Genomic DNA, 21,407 nt, shown 5'->3' on the forward strand with positions numbered 1-21,407 from the left:
CACTACTTCTTGGTATGGCACTTTAAATATCATGTGAATTTTCTTTTTGCTTAAACATTAAACTAATCTGGCTGCATGGCGGGTGAGTGGTTAGCATGCAGGCCACACTGCTAGGAGACCCGAGTTCAATTCCACACGTCTGTGTGTGGAGTTTGCATGTTCTCCCCGTGCATGCGTGGGTTTTCGCCGGGTACTCCGGTTTCCTCCCACATTCCAAAAACATGCTAGGTTAATTGGCGACTCCAAATTGTCCATAGGTATGAATGTGAGTGTGAATGGTTGTTTGTCTATATGTGCCCTGTGATTGGCTGGCGACCAGCCCAGGGTGTACCCAACCTCTCGCCCCAAGACAGCTGGGATAGGCTCCAGCACCCCCCACGGCCCTCATGAGGAATGAATGAATAAAACTAATCTGTAATTTATTTTACATGTGTGCTTATATAAATACACTTCAACATATAGGAGCCTCAACAACTGCCGTCATTTTACCTTCTATAATATTTTGTTTTTCAGTCCAGCCATCCATTTTCTATGCCGTTTAGCCTCACTAGGGTCGCAGGTATGCTAGAGCCTATCCCGGCTGTCACCCTGGACTGTTCACCAACCAATCGCAGAGCACATTTAGACAAACAACCATTCACACTCACTGCCCTGCGATTGGTTGGCGACCAGTACAGGGTGTACACCACCTCTCGCTCAAAGTCAGCTGGGATAGTCTCCAGCATACCCCTTGAACACTAGTGAGGATAAGCGTCATAGAAAATTAGTGAATGGGTTGACACTCACATTCATGCCTGTATCCCTCTTTCTCTGCTTTCTGATTCTTAGAGGTACTGCATTCATCTCAGCTTTTCAACAGTAAAATCCACAGGCGGCTTTTCCACACGCAGTGTAGGTGGTGGATTGGCCCACACAAACGTAATCACCAATCCCCAGGGCTGACTCACTCTATCACTACATCTGCCTCCCGGCACCTCCTCCCTCTGCCCAACAGCAGCTTTGACACATCTGCTCGGCTGGGGTCAGCACCTCGGACAGCGGAGGGATTCTGATTGGCTGGAGTCGGTGGACGTCCAATGGTTTCATGGAGAAAGCTGCGACAGAGACCGCGAGGCGGCAGCAGCAGCATCCCACGCATCAGCCAATCAGAAGGCGCCATTTTCTTCCTGCATCCAACCCGAATAACTGTAGACACCCGCATCAAAGCAGCGCCTCTCTCTCTTTTCTCGCAGGTTTGCATTGCCAAGGGTATAAGCCGATGTCTATTTTTGGAAACTGTAGTGGCCATTTTCTCCTGCTTTCTTTGTGTTTGGTGCATTTTTTGTTTTGTTTTTACATTTTATTTTAAGGACTATACGTCGTGCTGTATGTGGCCAATGTGAGCATCTCTGTGGCCGTGTAGATTTTGGAATGGAAGACACCTTCCGGCTGCACATTTCGCATTTTCGAATCGCATTTTAATCCCACATTAACACTCCAGTGTCTGAAATGAAGATTGAGAGGAAGCTTTAGCCCACGGGGGGACGAGATAACAATCGGGCCTGCAGCGTGGGGGCTTATCACGGACCGGTATTGCGTGCAAACCGAACCGAAGACCTGGAATTCGACTGCATTTTTTTTTTTGCTGCAAGGTGTTCATCGTCTGCATGGATACCACAAGGAGAGTCGACTAGTTGTCAGGTGGGAAAACACAACACGTTTCTTATGAGTGATATCAAAATCTTAACAATAGACCTCCCAGGACACAATATAGACTGTTAAAAAATAGGACCAGACTACCCAAATTCAACAATATACACCCACCAGGACACAATATAGGCTGTTTTTACAGTACAGTGGCTAGTTTTGATTATACAAGTAATTAAAAATAACATCTTTTGTGGAGTTATTTGACCGAATGATAAGCAAACACAAATATGAGCTTTCTGAGTATGCCTTGTGTTAAAAAAAGAAGAGGAGGTGGGGAGTCTTGTTTTCAGGGCTTCCATTTTGAAGCTAAGATGGATGCTTGCGCACATTTCTTTCTTGGCCTATCTTGATTCTTATATAATACGGATGAGCACTGCGGGCCTGTAGGGTAGGATGCTGCATCAGCATTGAAGTGTACAGGTGAAGATTAAAGCCCAGTGCATGTGGTTTTTATAAAGAGTTATGATCATCATGTGAAGGAATGTCATCCAAAAAAAACATGACTTGTTGATTTTTTGGAGTTAAAGACATCATATCCGTGTGTGAATCTGGTTCTGCTGACGTAGAGATGATGGCGGCTTCCATTAAATGTGCATACACTGATCAAGAGGTCCATTTGTTGGAAATGACACAACAAAGTGGGAACATACTGTCTGGAGATATAAATGATCTGTCGTTAGGATTCTTTTTGAAATAGATCTTTGTTAAAATAAGGTTAATGGGCTTTAGATAGATTTTCTAATGGCATGGAGTCAAACATTTAAAGGAGACAACGTGAGTGGAAATATGTTTACCATACAAACATTACAAACAGACAGTAAAAAAAACACCCTGACAAATAGTGGTGGGCCATTAACTTTTAAAAAGTAATTAGTTGTTACTTGCTTTATACCTAAAAGTATAGGAATTACTCAATCAATAAAATTAGTTACTGGGAAGGTAATTAGTCACATATGTAAAATAATTCTGATTTATCAAAGCTGAGAGTCAATTTTGTGACTTATAAATCCCTCCCAAAACGCTAAGAGCCACAACTCTTGTTGACTAGCTGTTTAGCTTCCTGCGTAGTAGCGGTAAACAACTGCGACTGAAGCAACATCCTGATAGTTTATATAGATATCAGTGAGTAATAACGCAACACTTTTCACTCTATTGTAACGTTTGAAATACTAATTCAGCATAGATTACCCTTTACTAGAAAACAGTAAGGCTGTTACTACTGTAATGCTATTACTCACAACATGGCTGACAAATGAGTAGACATATTTCTGATGTTCATTCATTCATTCATTTTCTACCGCTTATCCTCACAAGGGTCGCGGGGGTGATGGAGCCTAACCCAGCTGTCTTCGGGCGAGAGGCAGGGTACACCCTGGACTGGTCGGCAACCAATCACAGGGCACATATAGACAAACAACCATTCACACTCACCGGACTACCCGGAGAAAATGCACGCAGAGGGAGAACATGAAAACTCCACACAGAGATGCCTGGGCGGGGAATCGAACCAGGGTGTCCTAGCTGTGTAGCCTGCGCGCTAACCACTCATACACTGAGTTATACATATGTACGTCCATGCGTTACACAAACGCTTTTCACATATATAACAATATATATTTGTGTTTTATTCTAAAGAAGAGGGCTACACGGCAGTCGAGTGGTTAGCGCGCAGACCTCACAGCGAGGAGACCAGGGTTTAATTCCACCCTCGGCCATCTCTGTGTGGAGTTTGCATGTTCTCCCCGTGCATGCGGGTACTCCGGTTTCCTCCCACATTCCAAAAACATGCTAGGTTAATTGAGTGTGAATGGTTGTTTGTCTATATGTGCCTTGTGATTGGCTGGCCACCAGTCCAGGGTGTACCCCGCCTCTCGCCCGAAGACAGCTGGGATAGGCTCCAGCACCCCCGCGACCTTCGTGAGGGTAAGCGGTAGAAAATGAATGAATGAATTCTAAAGAAGAAAATAACGTGAAGGGTATATGTAGTCCGGATTTTTCTGGAGGGGATGGAGACTGCTTAGTTGTCATAGCAACTGGGCGACTGTGACTCACAATGGAAGCACATTTCTACTGTAGGGAGTCAACTTGAGCAAAATACTGGGATGTGTTTCACAGCTCAGAGGGAAAATGGAGGATTGCTCTTTTAGCGTGTGCTGTATTTCTTTGGACTGTCTTTTATTACATCGAGACTTCTTTCTGCTCACAGATTCACAGAGGTGAGACATTTTGGTCCGGTTCCAATAACGGAGCTTTCCTCCCACTGGTCCCAATCATCCGTCCTCTGTCGCTCCGCTGACCCTCAGCAGGCATTATGGGTACAGTGCTGTCCCTCTCTCCCAGCTACCGCAAGGCCGCCCTGTTTGAGGACGGCCCTGCCACAGTGGGTCACTACACGGCCGTCCAGAACAGCAAGAATGCCAAGGATGCCGCCGCAGCTGCTGCGAAGTCCCTCAAACGTCCCTCCATCATCAGTGTGCTGCCGTGGAAACGTATAGTGGCTGTGTCAGCAAAGAGGAAGGGCTCCAAAAAGCTGCAGTCTGACAGCGGCGATGGCGGGAAAGGATGCTCGCCCGACGCGGACGCCGTCATCACCTCTAGTTCGGCTTCCAACAGCTTGAAGCTGAAGAAGTCGCAGTCCTGTGCAAACCTTTCCTCTTACGCTTCCTGTCAGGATCCCTCGACCACCACCACGACTACCTCTTCCCACCTCCCCACCTCCAAGACCCTGATTAATGTAGCAACAGTAGCCGCCAAAAAGAATTCCCTAACAGGCTCCGGGATCCAACCTTCGACTGCAGTTGGCACACCAAAGCGTGTTATTGTTCAGGTAACCTCATCTTGCACAATATTGCCCAATAAGGGTTTTCCTACTGATGTGAAGTGTTTTTATTGTGGAGGCCAGAGGTGTGGACTCGACTTGACATTATCATCAAAGACTTGGACTTTGAAATCAATGACTTCCCTCAAACTTGAGTAAAATGTTTTCCTATTCAAAGTATAATATACAAGATATACAAGAATATACAACATAATATACAATGTGTGAATGACATTTCTGTGCACTGACTAAATATTGAATGTTCAAGTCTGTGACTCGGACTTTATGCAACCGGTCTTGTCTTTACTTGAGACTTGACTCTAGACTTGAGGTGAAAGACTTGACATTTACTTCAGGCTTGCAAAACACTGACTTGCTTCCACCTTTGGTAGAGGCTACCGTAACAGATGTGAATAAATGTCACTCGCTCGCACCTTGAAGAGTCGTGCTGGATGACGAGTTGACAGCCCGGGCTTTTAGCTTGTCAGCTTATGCTGCTCAACTCTCATCCGAGGACCCTGGTTCGAGCTCTGGGTCTGTGCAGGGGCGGACCTGTCGGCTCACACTACCTAACGCAAAGAACAAAATGTATGGCAAGTGAGTGAATACCTTCATCAATAAATTTTTTCATCATTATTAGAGCCCTGCAGGCATGAAATAACCCCTACAGTCACCTATACACTTGTGTTACAATATAGTAGACATAATAATAGAAAATAAATAAATAATATAAGCAACCAGCATTATCATTACTGACCAGTTTAGAATACTACTCTACTGCTGCTGAAAGCAGTGATCGTTCACACAGGAGCTGCTGTTGGCCACTCTCTACACTGCTAACCTGCTACTGCCAAGCTAACAGTCAATCCTGGTTAGCTGATGTCACATCGGTCACTTCTCAGGTCCCGCTTCTTAAAGGCGTACACAAAAAAGTCAAAGATTTTGAATTACACTTTATACCAGGGGTCTCAAACTCAATTTACTTGGGGGCCACTGGAGCTCAGGTCTGGGTGAGACTGGGCCGCATCAGGTTTTCCAAAAAAAACAACAAAAAACGCATTTGTTAAAAACAAAAAAATTAAAAAAAACTTGGTTTGGTTCCAATTTTCTACAAGAAAAGCTCTGATAAAACATTCAACTGTTCTCAAATATCTTACTTTTTATTTTTCTTCACAAAATAAGATGAAAAATAAATAAACAAATCAAGAATAAAGAAAATCAATCAATCAGTAATAAATAAATAAATATAATAATAATAATAAAACAGAAAATAATAAAAACTTAAGAAACCATATATAAGTTGGTGGGTAGACAAATTATTTTTTTCAGATTAAAATGAACAAAGCATTATTACAGCCCTGTAGACATGACAAAACACAACTATAGTCACATTTATACTCTTTTTATTTACAACATATTGCGCAACTGCAGGGTCTTGAGACACATGCTAACTCTCAAACTAGAGATCTAGCGACCTAAACAGTAGCCTTCAAGTTATTCCCTTTAAACTTAAATAGCCAAAAACTTACCACTTCCACACGAACAGGGAGGATAACTATTAACAGTTATTTAACCTTTAACATGAACATTAATCAAATGTAATATTTTTTTCTGGGTACATGATACCATACAGCATCCATATCAAACTTGCGCGGGCTGCACTAACATTAAACTTTCATATCAAGGCGGGGGCCTCAAACTAGTGACCTGCGGGCCACATTTGGCCCACGGGCCGTGTGTTTGAGACCCCTGCTTTATACAGTATATTCTTACTTCATAATTTTAAAAAACGCAATAGAGTGAGAGTAAGATGTTTGAACTGCGATCGACCGTTTTACTCAGTGAGTCAAAACTCAGTCCGATGTGTTGTAGTCCCGTTGACAGTAACAACATTACTGTTTTCCAGTAATCAAATTGCTGATCTAATGGTTGTCATCCACTCACCGACTCACTCATACAGTCATGGAACAAATTATACTACCCCATATTTCTTTATTTTCTTGTTCAATTTAATGGCTGGTACAACTAAAGGTATATTTGTTTGGACAAATATAGTGATTAAAGGTGGTCTAATAATTTTTCCCACCTCATGGGACACATATAATCTATTCCTGTGTCATGAATGGGAGTACAAAATTAAGTGACAAACAAATTAAACACAGCAGCAGGCTAATCCAGACATCATTCTCCATATCGGATGGCGTGGCTGTTTGTGGTTGGCTGAGAGATGTGATGTGTCAGGTTGAGTTCCTGACACAGTTCCTGATGATAATTCAAAAATGTACACGCTGGTTCAGATGGTTAAATTATATAGCGGTTGCTGTGATTGTTTATTGCATTGAAATGTGCCAGACACAAAGACACACCCTTGTGGGGTTTTGGTTACGTGTGTACACTGCGCGCTTACGTCAGCCAATATACCACCGCACCGGTTGCGCTTTGCCTGCGTCGAGAATAGACTAAATTGTAGCTGGCGAGCTGGTAGCTCACCTTTGGTGCGCTGTTTTGTCAAGCTGAAAATGTGATCACCTCCCCTGGTGCGCCACCGCACCCATCTCGGCGTAGCCCAGTCTACCAGATTACCAAATTGGACGAAAATAGAACCCGATGTCTTCATAATCCTTTACCAATTACCTTTGTGTTCCCCTCCCACCCTGAACCTTCCTCTTCTGTACACTTCAGGCCTCCACCAGCGAGCTGATGCGCAGCCTCGGTGAATTCCTATGCCGCCGTTGCTACCGACTGAAGCGTCTCTCCCCGACCGATCCAGTCCTGTGGCTACGCAGCGTGGACCGCTCCCTCCTCCTTCAGGGCTGGCAGGACCAAGGCTTCATCACCCCGGCCAATGTGGTCTTCCTCTACATGCTGTGCCGCGACGTGGTCTCCGCCGAGGTGGCCTCGGAGCGCGAGCTGCAGGCGTCGCTGCTCACATGTCTCTATCTCTCTTACTCCTACATGGGCAATGAGATCTCCTACCCATTGAAGCCCTTCTTGGTCGAGGCTGAGAAGGAGGCCTTCTGGGACCGCTGCCTGGAGATCATCAACCGCATGAGCGGCAAGATGCTCCAGATTAACACCGACCCGCACTTCTTCACCCAGGTGTTTGCTGACCTGAAGAATGAGAGCAAGAAAGAAGAGGAGAAGACCAAACTCTTTATAGGCCTTGACCGATAAAAGGAGGTGGAAGGTGGGAAGAAAATGAAAGGAGGGTGTTAATATGTCATGGACAGGTGGACTACTGTACTGCAGTGTACTTTAAAACAGTGGTGTTGTCTGGCGTCTCTAATGTTTTATACTTGTCTTATTTCGGACAACAAAGGAACAGAAAGTCAGTTATTATCTGCTAAGTGGATTTAATTCGTTTGTGCCCGACAAAGCTAAAATCCTACTCGGTCATGGGGTCCAAACACGACATCACATCTTAGCTTTGTTTTATAATAAAAATAGTGTAATATCTAATAATAAATCTCATTAATAATGGCTTTTATGTTTAGAATTTGATCACCCCTGAACTAAGTGATAACATTAAATAATAAGGGCATGCCCAAACTTGTGACCTATGTGTTGCATCAGTGACGTAAGAATTGTCAGTCCTGTTGAAGTGGTAGTGATAGTTTGTTTTTTTTTGTGACTGAAAGATTAGAAACACCAGACAACATGCATTTATATAAGTAAAGCTGAGTAGTATATGTAATCATAAAGTTACAGGATACTGATACCACGTTGCATGAGGTCACTAAGTCATCAGTCATCGGACATGGCCGCTTGCTTATTGCCAACTCCAATTATCCTTTTCCCTATTCTCATAAGCTTATTGCACTCATCGGCACTCTGCAAGCTCTGAAGTGTTGAAAACATACGATACAAAAATATTAGTGGGCTCATTTTTAATGATCTTCTAATGAGGAGCTGCTTGGAATTGTCTTTATCAGTGGAACTCGTTTACGTCAGTCCCTGTTTATGTCACCCAAACCAACCAAATCATCAAGTCCTGATCCATCGTGTTTTAATTACTAAAAAGTGCCCACTTAAGTTGACGTCGACATACATTGTTGATGTAAAATTTGAAATCTAAAGGAGTTATTTATATGATACATTTTTGCGCAAGCAATGGTTAGTTTCGGTTTCATTGTTGTCAGTTTACCATGATGTAGACATAAACAAGTTCCACTGTATTATCATTGAACAGGCCAGTAAATTGTATACAAAAACATACTGCTTATCCTCAATGGGGATTTATATAATAACTCCCCATTCTCCTGCACTTTTTTCCCCAAGGTCAGGGTTGTCCAAACTTTGGCCTGGTGGCCAGTTCTATCCCGCTGATAAAATTCATTAGGACATTCCACGGGAATGGCGAAAATCCCTCCTGAAAATGGTCGGCTACCAGAATGTCTTGATGATTTTTGTGCGTTACTCCTGCCACTCTTCAGCGGGGGGTGTAACTGAGCAGGGTTCAGGATGGGAGGTGTTGTCGGATCAGGTCAAGGGACCCCTAATGTACAGAATGAAAATGTTTGCCCGGATACACACATTGTTGGTTTTAGCTTTAACCTTAACATCCTCTCCGATTATGCCAGAGTCGGGCCATCAAAATAAATTTTCCCTTATTTCAAATGCAAATATTGCATCAACTGCATCAATTTTTGCTTGAATTAACACACAGTGGAAACACTTTGGACACCCCTGCCCTAGATCTATAATGGTGCTGTCTTAAATGACAACAAGAACAAAATTTAAACTTTTTTAGAACAGTGTGAAAGTACGAAAGAAAGCAAACCACGATGGGAGCATCGCTTAAAATGAGGATGTGGCATCTCATTGGCACAAAGTGCTGCCACCATTTTATCATTTGACATCCATTCTACATATTTCTCCCCTTTACTGGTCTCATAGACTGTATAAATACTGATGCAGATTCAATTTCAAACGTTTGTGTTCTGAATGAGGGTGTGGATCGGAAGATAACGTTGACTTTTCTGGAATGAAAGTGTTTTGGAGTGTGGATTTTGTCATGGAGAGATTGTAGTTTACCCCAAATGTGAATGAAGTCAATGCTCTAAAGTTCTTCTAAACCAAACTCCTTCATGGACCTTGCTTTGTGACGCACATTCAGTCAAGTTGGAAGCATACAAATGCCTTTTGTATGCATCTTGACCTGCATCAAGCGCCCTTTTATACAGTCTATGCTCCTCGTGGCAGCAGACAAACACTGCAGTTCACAACTTCATTCATCCAGCAAATTGCATGTGTGCTTTTATAGCTTGATAGGCATGCTGCTTTTTGGCTAGGCGCTATACTTTACAAGAAAGACTGGGTACAAGTGCAGAGAGGTCGATTCCTGTATACAAAGACTCACTCTTGAAGGAAAAGTGTGAAAAGATAGTCAATGCTATGCACATATCAATAAGCATTGACTGTAAAGGGCATCTTGGTCACATCGTAATAACAGAATACTACACTTCAAAATCTACAATTAACATGAAATTTTTCATTCACTGAAAGGAAACTGTAATGAAATTCTACGCTAAAGACACATTCAATCATAAAATAATAGAGAAATACAGTGGAACCCGCTTAAGTTGGTCAACCAATTCATCAAGTCCTGGTCCACCGTCTTTTTATTGGGGATATTTCTAAGAATAATTGGTCCGTTTATGTCAACATGCATTGTAGTATTGTTAACTTCCCCAGCGTGAAACCACCACAACATAACTACAGTCTAGTTACACTGTATTAAAACATACACACTGTGACTTCCTGTTCAGTGCAAAGTAAACTTCAAAATAACAGCTTGGCAGCATTAACCCGGATTCTACTACAGTAACTAACAAAACACAGCCTTTTCATTTCATTTTATAGGATTGTCAATGTAGTCAAGACATACAATCAAGTTAATGCAGCAGCTGTGTTACACAGGAGTATAAAGTATCATATCAAAACGCAAGAATCTAAATAAAATATGCACAAATGGAGGAAAAACTGTGCTAAAAATACTTACTGTATTTTCCGTATTATAAGTCTCATTTTTTTTCATGGTTTGGCTGGTCCTGGGACTTATACTCCAGAGCAACTTGTGCATCTAAATCATGTGGTGCAGATTACAAGCTGTAAGTAAACTCGTTATGTTGTGTTGTTGAGTTATCTGAATTACTGTCAATATGTTACGTTAATGGCTGCACGGTGACCACACAGCTGGGAGACCCGTTGGTGGGTTTTCTTCGGGTACTCCGGTTTCCTCCCACATTCCAAAAACATGCTAGGTTAATTGGCGACTCCGAATTGTCCATAGGTATGAATGTGAATGTGAATGGTTGTTTGTCTATATGTGCCCTGTGATTGGCTGGCGACCAGTCCAGGGTGTACCCCGCCTCTCGCCCAGAGACAGCTGGGATAGGCTCCAGCATGCCTGTGACCCTTGTGAGGATAAGCTGTACAAAAAATGGATGGATGTTACGTTAACATACAACCTATAGACGTTATGTCAACAGACGCCTATTTTATTAGTAGTAGTATAACTTGCCTTACAAGATGAAATGTCGGTTCTTGGTTCTAAAATAAATATCCCCCCCAAAAATATAGTCCAGTGCGACTTATAGTCTGGAAAATACAGTAAATGTGTTTAGTTTAGATTTCAATTTCAGTCGAGTTGACAATCCATAAACGGGTTTCACTGTATCAGATAATTTATAGATACTGTGAAAGAAAATACAGAAGAACTGTTTACTTTTTGAAGAAGGTGTCGGTTTAACCGTTGAATCCAAAACACCAAAACTCGGAAACAACGACATTTGAAGCATTCAATTTTGAGATTATTGTGCACACAGGGACACAGGGAATTCCAATGACTAAAACACCATAGAATGCCATGCCTATGTATGGTTGTTGATCTTTGAACTCTTGTTTTTCGCTCTGGTGGTAATAATGTAGCCCAAATCCAGAATCTGACCTCACAATTCATGTTATGCATATGAATAATGATACACGTGTTTTTATGTTGTTTTCTGTTTCTGCTGGATTGAATAGACTAATAGTAGCATTTCTCTAAAGGACAGTTGCTTAGGTGATATTATATATACCGGTATTTGGTTTGGTTGCAATTACACGACATAATTGCAGGTTTGAATATTTCTAATACAGTCACTTCATTGACACTCAAGTGAATAATACCATTTATTTATATTTCACTTCATTTCTTAACTGTCAGCAGATAAAGTGTTCTCGGTAGCTACTAGCCGAACAAATAGGCAAATATAATACAAGCTTTATGAGTTGTGTGAAAGCACATACAGTGGTTTAAGTCTAACAAAATTGCATATCTTTTTTTAAATCGGACACTAAGCTCACGCTGTAGCTTATTGATATGCTGAAACACTTACTTTTATTGTTTGTGCATGTGAAAAGGCTTCTTACTGGGATGTTTTTCCAGTATTAAATGTTTAAGCTGCTGCAAATGGTGCAGCTACCAAACCCAATTACTGTAAGAGCAAGACATGACGGTCAGTATTAGGCTGGAATCTTTTCTAAGCTGTGTGGGCTGGATCACGTAATATTTATTATCATAGAGCAGATGAACACTGTAATGAATTCTCTAGTCTTTTTATATTTGGACAGGTGAATTGTCAACCATACGGTGTATTTTAGAAGCAGTTTTCACCCACTGTCCGTGTTCTTCGTCACAGAATTGCATTGGGACTATTTTGTGGCATGCGGATTTTCCAGAAAGAACAGCGGGTGATGATGTGTTTGTGATGAATGTTGTTGGAATTCTTCACAAATGGATTCTGCCCGCTTCAATGAAGAAATGTGACAAGGAGAGGCAGCATTTTAAAGACCTTCTGAGAGAACTTTGAATCCTTCCAATCATCTCTCATCAACTATGTGCCATATTTGCAACGCGTACAAGACAAAAACTGTCGTGTAATATAATTATTCTCGCATTATTATGTTTTTTTTTCATTCGTGAACCATACTGTGTAACAAGAATCTTTGTTGAAACTGAAATCTACTAGTGTTGATAGAATACTGATGCTGCAGTCTGTTACTATGTGGATGTATGAATATGTATGCAAGAAAGAACAAGTCGATCAGCTGTTACAGGTACTTTGTATTAAAACATTTACAAGCAACCGGGTCTCGGCTCATTTCATTCATTCATTTTCTTTAGCTTATCCTCATGAGGGTTGCAACTGGCGCCGGAACCGGTACTTAGTCTATCCCAGCCTATCCCAATAGGCGGGGTACACCGGTTGCCAACCAATCTCAGTGAATGTGAATGGTTATTTGTCCAAATATGCCCCGTGATTGGCTGCTGACCAGTCCAGGTCCTGACAGCCAATCATTTATTCATTCATTCATTTTCTACCGCTTATCCTCACTGCTGGAGCCTATCCCAGCTGTCTTCGAGTGAGAGGCGGGGTACACCCTGGACTGGTCGCCAGCCAATCACAGGGCACATATAGACAATCAACCATTCACACTCACATTCATACCTATGGACAATTTGGAGTCGCCAATTAACCTAGCATGTTTTTGGAATGTGGGAGGAAACCGGAGTACCCGGAGAAAACCCACACATGCACGGGAGAACATGCAAACTCCACACAGAGATGGCTGACATTGAAATCGAACTCGGGTCTCCTAGCTGTGTGGCCTGCATGCTAACCACTCGTCTGCCATGCAGCCTCAGCTCATTTCTTTGACGACTAATCTCTTTTGCATCAAGGTGGAAGGAACTGTATTGAAAAATGAGTAAATTAATATTACACAAAAAAATGTTAGCTTCACCATCTTTGTAGCATGTTTACTTCCATTGGCCCCATGGTGTGTTATATAGACATCCATGCCGCTTGTCCTCACTATAGGTCACGGGTGTATGCTGTAGCTGACTTTTGTGTACCAGGGTACACCCTGGGCTGGTCGCCAGGTAATTGCAGGGCACAGACAAACCATTCACACTCCCACTCATATACTACCTATGGGCAATTTCACACACATTTTAGGATTATCGATTTTAATATTAAGATGATAACAACAATATACAGTGTGCAATATTATACCGAGTTAGAGAGGTACAATATACTGTATGTACACTACCGGTTAAATGTTTTCGAACACACATTTTTTCTGGAGTACTTTCTCCAGTACTATGCTGTTTGACTGATGTTCACGAGGGTATAGTACCACAGTGTGTTCCGAATACTGTTTTTATGCAGACAGAGGAGGTAGGAAGTCATCCAGAACTTGGAACCCCTGCACCAACTCCCAAGGCTTGATCAAGCTTTAAATTGTTGACCCATTTTGTGGTCTCTGAAACCTTTAGTATACTTCTGAAACAGATATTATTTTTCATTTTTGGATAACCTTTTTTTAAACCTCTGGTACTTCACCACTGACCTTCATTTCAAGCTATTTCAACTATTTCAAAGGTAGTCTACGCTGTATAAATGATGATATTGTGTTGCTGTCCATGGTGCTGATGCAGGGTCATTTGTCAATAGAGGGCCACACAATCATAACAACCTGCTCAATAATAAAATAATAAAAATGCCTTTTTATGAAGCCTGTACACTGCCATTAAAGTGTTTTATTTTGCCTTTGGAGTGAAAGACAGTCTGCGCTGAAACACATGTTTTTTTTTCAGTCACAGCGCATTGTCCTCATTGTTTAATGTTGAATTCCTGGTTTTCATTCTTTTTTCATTTTTTTTTGTTTTTCAATGCCAAAACTTGACAGGGCTTGGAATCTCCGATGGAACAGACACATATATCACATACCTGTACACATTAAAATGTATTCATATTATTAACTTGCTAGCATTATTACGCTGCTAAATACCCTTTTTAACATAGTCTACCTAAATCAGGCACAATTTAGGACCTAGTAGCGTTGTAGTAGCGTTACGTATTTCAATTTCTGTCAACATGTGTCCTGGTTTGTCTATATTTATCATTTTTCTTCTATACGTTTTTGGTGCTTACACGTGAGCGTAATGGTACGTCACACAGGCAAGCGCGTGTAAGCTAATGGGGCGCGTCCTGGTATGTATACTTCCGGTTAAATCAGCCAATCAGAGAGAGGTGCGCTGGACCGTATAAAAGCCATCGGTTGTCCCGCCTCCTGGCTCACTTGTTCCCCTGTCATATGAACCGTGTTCAACCGCTACTGCATCACTAATCCACTACAACCGCGAAGATGGCTACTCGGGTAAGAGCATCATATATAGTTGGACTGTGACTATTACTACCACGTTGTTATATAGCGTATATAGCACGTTTCCTGATTTGTATCCACGGTAAAATAGACAGCAAAATGTCGGACTAGCGTTCGCTTCCCATGTATCGGACGCAGGACATCTTCAGTCACTGAATGTCATTGGGTCTCTGTATATATTTGTATTTATATTATTTTTGTGTTTGACTCGATGCTGCAACATTGTGCCAATAATGTGACATGTTCTGTCAAACGAGCAGAGAGCGCCATCAAGCTGCTCCTATTTGAGAGTATGGCTGCTTAATCCTGGAAGCTGCTTGCCCTTGAGCCGACGCTTCTGCGTAAAAAAAAGAGGCTCACTGATAATAAGCTTCTACTAGCATCTCACATAATAGTGAGCTGGTTCATTTGGTGTTAAAGCACAAAAATTACATTGGGGTGACACTTTGTGGGTAGAAAAAGCATCGTAGCCTCCTTTCACCACGCTGCAGTCTTTTTAATGCATAGACTGCTCCCTTTTTAGCTGATAGGTAACATGATACCTTGCTTTAATGGACTTAAAGGTGGTGTTATTATACGTCGGGGCAACTTTTTTTTCAATTACAAAAGCCTGAAATGCTGGATTATTTACTATAATCTACGGTAGGGTTGCAGAATTCTGCAGTTTTGCTTACAGTTGACATCATGTTTATGTTTATGTTTTCTTCTCGTCATAATTATTAGTCCTTGTTGTCTTGGCCTCCTCCAAAGAAACTCCTAGTGGTCTTTCTTCGTCAGTGGTTCCCATACATTTATTTGTACGCCACCTGGCTTGGCTTTGTTAATTATGCAAATTAGACAATTATGTCATCTAGCCCAGCCCCCACCAACCGCAGATAGATTGCAGTCTTGCAGGAAACAGTTCTTGGCAGCTCCTGGAAGGACAGTTGATGGCAGACTTTCTTGATTGAAATGAGTATAGTAGAGGTGGGTGGATCGATCCAAATATCAACGTTATCGATCGTTGTTGGTTTGATTCTAGCTTCGTATTTTTCAGTTGTTGTTTAATTTCACATACGTATATACAATATCTGTATTTTTTGTTGTGTTGTGTCAAATACATTGTTAGACTGTTTGAAAACTTAGAAAAGTTAGACACAGAAAGGCAAAAAGCCAATATCAGTTTTTGCTTTCTTTCACTTTCAATTTTCACTTTCACTTTCACTTCATTTTGCACAGTTGACTTTATTTTGCACAAACAATTGTACATATTAAGCGGGACCTATTATACTCATTTTTCAACCCTTTGTATTGAGTTGTGGTCTCCTATAGAGGAGCTCCACACAATAACGCACAGAAAGCTTTTTAGATCTTCCAGAATCTGCAATTATTCCAAATGTAATTTTTCTTTGATTTGTGCTTCGTGCCAAAACAGTCTATTTTAATTTATTCCATCCACGACCCGCCTACAGGCATGCCAGTCTGCTGTGATTGGTCACATGGCCAAAATGCTTCCTAACTATGAACCAAATAAGGAAGTCTGCCCCTCTGTGACATCACAAAGGGGCAGTTTTACCACGCCTTTTGAAACCGAGCATTTTGAGCCATCCCAAACTTCTTTCAGGGCTCACTTTCAAGTATGCAAACCTCATTATCGGAAACTTTGGCATCATTTAACACGAGAATACAACATTATAACTATAGGTCGGAAAAGTGGAAAAAGTATAATAGGTCCCCTTTAAAGGAGAACAGAGTGTCATTTTGTTGTATACTATACTAAATTACTAAATAAATAAGGGAGTTTGTGTCGACAGCCTGTCTTTGTCGATGAAATCATCAAGTCTGGTCCACTAGTGCCTGGTTAAGGGCAGTAGACATTGACATGGCTTTTGTTGACATAACGTTTTAGATCCAAAGGGGTAATTTCTATGAAACATAGGTCCATTGTATTATTTGTTAACGTCATACTGTAATTGTTGGCAGCAGTTATAATTAAATTAAAATTGCAAACATGCACACAGTGGCTTCCTGTTCAGTGCAAAGTAAGCTAAAAAACAATCCTCATAACGCTTTATTGTCACTGTAGCCAAGACATACAATGGAATTACAGCAGAAGCTCTGTTTGACAAGAGTATAAACTATAATCCCATTCTTCTTATGCCTCTGGTCACAAGTAAATGTGCATCTACTGGCGAGATTTTGGTTATGTGTGACAGTCACTTATGTCTTTACATCACTTTTTGTATGGCCACACTCTATTGATATGAGGCATGTGAGGCACATTGCAAGGCATTGCACATTAGTCTATGAAATTGCCACGTGATGTGATGGAATATTGCAATCATCACACCTACATAAATGTATGAACATCCCTCTGCATGTTTTTGTGTACAAGACCTGGTGAAATCGAATGCTTACATTTTTAATGTGAAGCTGAGAGGACTCTTATTTCTCCCTGCAGAAGGCAGCATGATTAAAACAGAAGCAGATTGATGCATCTGAACAATCTGACCTCTTACTTGTGACTCAGCACCCACAGGAGCTTTACCAATAGCAATGTTTAAAGGCCATACTGTTCTACTTGTCACTTTTATTAAATTGTCATTTGACAAACTCATAAAAACCTGTGGTGCAACCTTATTAATTCACAAATTTGGACCGCCGTGAATACATTTGGTGCTTAAACACTGTGAATGGAGCTTGTCGTGCCTGAGAATAAGAAGCTGTAGCAGGAGGGAACAGTGTTGCCAACTTTACTATGTCAAATCTTGCAACCAATTGGGTCTTTTTCGGATACTCTAAAATGAAAACACATATTGCTCATGGCCAATTATGTCAATTAGATGATGATGCATTCAAGCCCTCTCCCCTTCTCCAATACAGCACCACAAATACATTGAAATGAATATGCAGTTTCTTGGCACACATATGATGGCATAATATAACTAAAATGCAACATTTCACAAGAAATCAGTAAGAAAATGACCCAGCAGAGCAGACATGCTAATATTTATTTGATGGTGCCTCTCATCTGTTTGGAAACATTCACTGGACTGCTTAAAATCCAATTCAGGTTTTCCGCACAGTACACAGTCCTTGTGAAGAGAGATGTGATGGTCATCCAGTATGAGTCTAAGGAGCTTCAAGCCACTGCTGACACACACACGCACACTTTCATCCTTCTCTCTTATTTGCCCAGCATGACAGTTGCTGGGCATACTGAGTCTTGTCAGTCCCACAAACATGTTGACAGACTGGCACTAGGCAACATTACTTCCATTTTACATGACGAACCTTAATCACTGTAAACATCCTCTGTCTCGTACACCGTTTGTTTACCCAACTGAAATTATCCAGATGATCTGGAAATCGTTCGTCATTAACTATAAATGTAATTTTTGCAAATTCATAGCCGTTTATTTGCGCGTATGCACGTGTGTGTGCATGTGTGACATCAAATCAAAGCAAGAAAATTGTGAATCACATGTTTTGCAGATTGATGCAGCCATAGTCCACAATGATGCAGCAAATCTATGGGCTATAAACGTCTTGTTGTCTTTTCCCCTGAACAGTCAGTGGGTTGCTTTCCTCATAAATTTCTACTGCTCAACAGCGTTATCTTTCTCCTCTTCGGTGTCTCTTTGTCCACCCACTCTCTTTCATGGCCAAGAGAGGATCTGCTGATGTTTGGGGCTGTTTGGGAGAAGCTCTAGGCTGCATTTAAACACATCACCAACTCCAAACAACTAATAGAATCTTTTATTTTTCTGTCTACAGCTTTGACCTTCTCCATCTGTTGTTGGATTGTTTAGCTTGGTCAACGTATTCATAAAACCCATTTGATAGAATAAGACAGCCCTCTCTTTTTAGGGTGTTTTGAAAACATGTATTTGAAGATCTTTTAATTATGTTGGTGTCAGTGAAATAGCATTTTCATCCCCATGTTGAAAATGAATGATCAATTATTCAATTATCATTCATTCATTCATCCATTTTCTACCGCTTATCCTCACGAGGGTCGCAGGCGTGCTAGAGCCTATCCCAGCTGTCTTTGGGCGAGAGGCGGGGTACACCCTGGACTGGTCGCCAACCAATCACAGGGCACATATAGACAAACAACCATTCACACTCACATTCATACCTATGGACAATTTGGAGTCACCAATTAAACTAGCATGTTTTTGGAATGTGGGAGGAAACCAGAGTACCCGGAAAAAACCCACACATGCACGGGGAGGACATGCAAACTCCACACAGAGATGGCTGAGGGTGGAATTTAAATCGGGTCTCCAAGCTGAGAGGCCTGCATGCTAACCACTTGTTTGCCGTGCAGCCCAGCCTCCAATTGTTTTATTCCAAACTTAAGAAAGTAAGGAGCCGAAAATGTACCACTTCCACATGGAATGGGAGAACTTGTTTTCACTATGTCAGACATGTCAATGACTGACTACATGCAGTGTTATAAGGTAATATATTGTTTGCAATGTAATGTCGTGTAGCATTACTGATGCCTAATGACCATAATGACATGTCTTTCAATATTTTTTGACTAATAATAATAATTATTATTATTAATCATGATAGACTGAGGGAGCACTAACCAAATTAATAGTAACTAATACATTCGTAACATTCAGTAGTAACTATTGAATAACTGCTTACGTCATAGTACAGTCACAGGGCACATATAGACAAACAACCATCCATAGGTATGAATGTGAGTGTGAATGGTTGTTTGTCTATATGTGCCCTGTGATTGGCTGGTGACCTGTGGTGGATGGGCTCCAGCACCCCCGCGACCCTAGTGAGGATAAGCGGTATAAAATGAATAAATGAATGCTTCAATATGTGCGTGTGTGTGTGTTTGTGATTTAATGAAAGCTATATTTAAGCAGCCATGTTGCTTTCACAAACTCATTAAAGCACATAACCACTAAGTAGACACACATAGGGCAAACAAAAGGAAGACAGATACGGACAAACAGCAGTATATAGTGTTTTCATGTTGCGTATGTGATGCAGAAGCTGCTGGTGTTCTTATCAGTTCTGTCCTAATTCACCAGTCAGTTCCCTAATATATCCATCTGACTGCTCCGAATGCCCCCCCCCAAAAAATCAATATTTTTTTGCAGTAGTAATCATTTCATTTTATCAGCCAGGTCGCTCTGACTTGGGCTGCTGCTTTCAAGTGAATGAGTGAATGATATGGATCATTTCAACCTCATTGCAGCCTAAAAATGTCACTAAAATCACGCAGAACATAAGGGCGCCTGTCTTTCTCCACACAGGAATTTAGATCAGGTATGTGTATTTTTGTGAAAGTAAGTCAAATATGAAAGTTTTTCCATTTATTGATATAATACATCATTGTCCACTTTTGCCCAGTGAATTCTGAAGTAGTCATGTTTCAAAAATAGACAATTTTATGGCCGTCTCAATTTTTCATAGAATTTTTCGTAGAATCACCCCTGTGAGTAGCCAGCATCCAATTCATAACATGCGTTCTTCTTTCATTTAAATAGCATATTTGAAGCCTTGATTATGTCACTTAACCAAACAAAGGTTTCTGTGCTCATTATCAGTCTCAATCTTGTTTGTCGTATTGTCATACTCAAAATAGCACAACAATTCCCACCCTTGCTGTTACAGTATACAGTATATGTTACTATCTCAAACCCTCTGATACTGCAGCATTGATAGCTGGTGCAAACATCAAACTGGATTCCCCCCAGAGGAAAAAGCTCGATGAATAATTCAGTGGGATGCCTGGAGATGTGGCCTGTTCGGATTAACAAGGGCAAGTACAGGGTGGGACCGCTTTACAGCTCTACTCATACGTGTAGTCCACAACTGGAGAAGACATCTGCATCAGATTTAATTCAGTGAAATGACATCTGTATTGGTTGTTAAGGTTCAACCAAGAAACACAGACCATGCTCCTGACTCTTTGTTCTTTCACTGATGTACAGTAGTGCATGCATATTCATATAGGTTTCTATTTATTTTTTTGCATGTGTATTGCAGTGATTACAAAACATGAAGGAATAGGGACTCACATTATATTAAGGAAAAATCCTCATAGAGTGCAGCATTTTCATACAGTTTCTCCCTACGGTATTCATTTGCCTGGTTATGTGCTCTCTGGTTTGTGAATGGGTAGTACAAAGACAAATCATTACATAACCGGACATTGCACTCCATTTTTTTTCAGCTGTTTTTTAACAGGCCTCACAGCTAGGAGACCCAAGTTCAATTCCGCCCTCGGCCATCTCTGTGGGGAGTTTGCATGTTCTCCATGCATGCGTTTTCTCCGGGTACTCCGGTTTCCTCCCACATTCCAAAAACATGCTAGGTTAATTGGTGACTCCAAATTGTCCATAGGTATGAATGTGAGTGTGAATGGTTGTTTGTCTATATGTACCCTGTGATTGGCTGGCGACCAGTCCAGGGTGTACCCCGCCTCTCGCCCCAAGACAGCTGGGATAGGCTCCAGCACCCCTGCGACCCTCATGAGGATAAGCGGTAGAAAATGAATGAATGGTTTGCAAAATGTGAAATATCAACCTGGCCCCCTGTTTCCTTTGATTTTTCAGTATTATTAAAAATTATTATTAAAAATAAGAATAAAAATTCATTCATTCATTTTCTATCGCTTATCCTCACGAGGGTCGCGGGTTGATGGAGCCTATCCCAGCTGTCTTTGGGCGAG

The 21,407-nt window shown here is 41.3% G+C and overlaps 2 protein-coding genes across 5 annotated transcripts in view; both read left to right on the forward strand.

Annotated features, from left to right (window-relative positions):
- Positions 1 to 1,193: 1,193 nt before the first annotated feature.
- Positions 1,194 to 12,636, forward strand: LOC131103690 (cyclin-dependent kinase 5 activator 1-like). Its single transcript, XM_058050156.2, has 3 exons — positions 1,194 to 1,680; positions 3,896 to 4,516; positions 7,190 to 12,636. Exons 2-3 carry the CDS (start codon positions 4,001 to 4,003, stop codon positions 7,679 to 7,681), a joined length of 1,008 nt encoding a protein of 335 aa, XP_057906139.1. The 5' UTR covers positions 1,194 to 1,680; positions 3,896 to 4,000; the 3' UTR covers positions 7,682 to 12,636.
- Positions 12,637 to 14,606: 1,970 nt separating this feature from the next.
- LOC131103034 (vesicle-fusing ATPase) overlaps positions 14,607 to 21,407 on the forward strand; it is a 29,790-nt gene continuing 22,989 nt past the window's right edge. For 3 of the 4 annotated variants that reach the window (XR_013629953.1, XM_058048882.2, XM_058048884.2), the window contains exon 1: positions 14,633 to 14,713. Coding sequence is in view for 3 of the 4 variants with exons in the window: in XM_058048882.2 (XP_057904865.1) it covers positions 14,702 to 14,713 (12 nt within the window). In the remaining variant the exon portion in view is untranslated. Of the gene's footprint in view, positions 14,714 to 21,407 lie in introns of all 4 variants that reach the window. The other variant, XM_058048885.2, reaches the window with a different exon arrangement.

This window comes from Doryrhamphus excisus, linkage group LG16 (genome assembly GCF_037039965.1).
Source record: "Doryrhamphus excisus strain RoL-2023G ecotype Guam linkage group LG16, RoL_Dexc_Guam_v1.1, whole genome shotgun sequence".
In the NCBI taxonomy this organism is placed as follows: Eukaryota; Metazoa; Chordata; class Actinopteri; order Syngnathiformes; family Syngnathidae; genus Doryrhamphus; species Doryrhamphus excisus.

What these genes read in the sequence shown, in the direction of transcription:
- LOC131103690 (XM_058050156.2), top strand. Translation starts at nt 4,001, where the DNA reads ATGGGTACAGTGCTGTCCCTCTCTCCCAGCTACCGCAAGGCCGCCCTG. An exon ending in CAAAGCGTGTTATTGTTCAG is followed by an intron (nt 4,517 to 7,189) that starts GTAACCTCATCT and finishes TGTACACTTCAG; the next exon opens with GCCTCCACCAGCGAGCTGAT.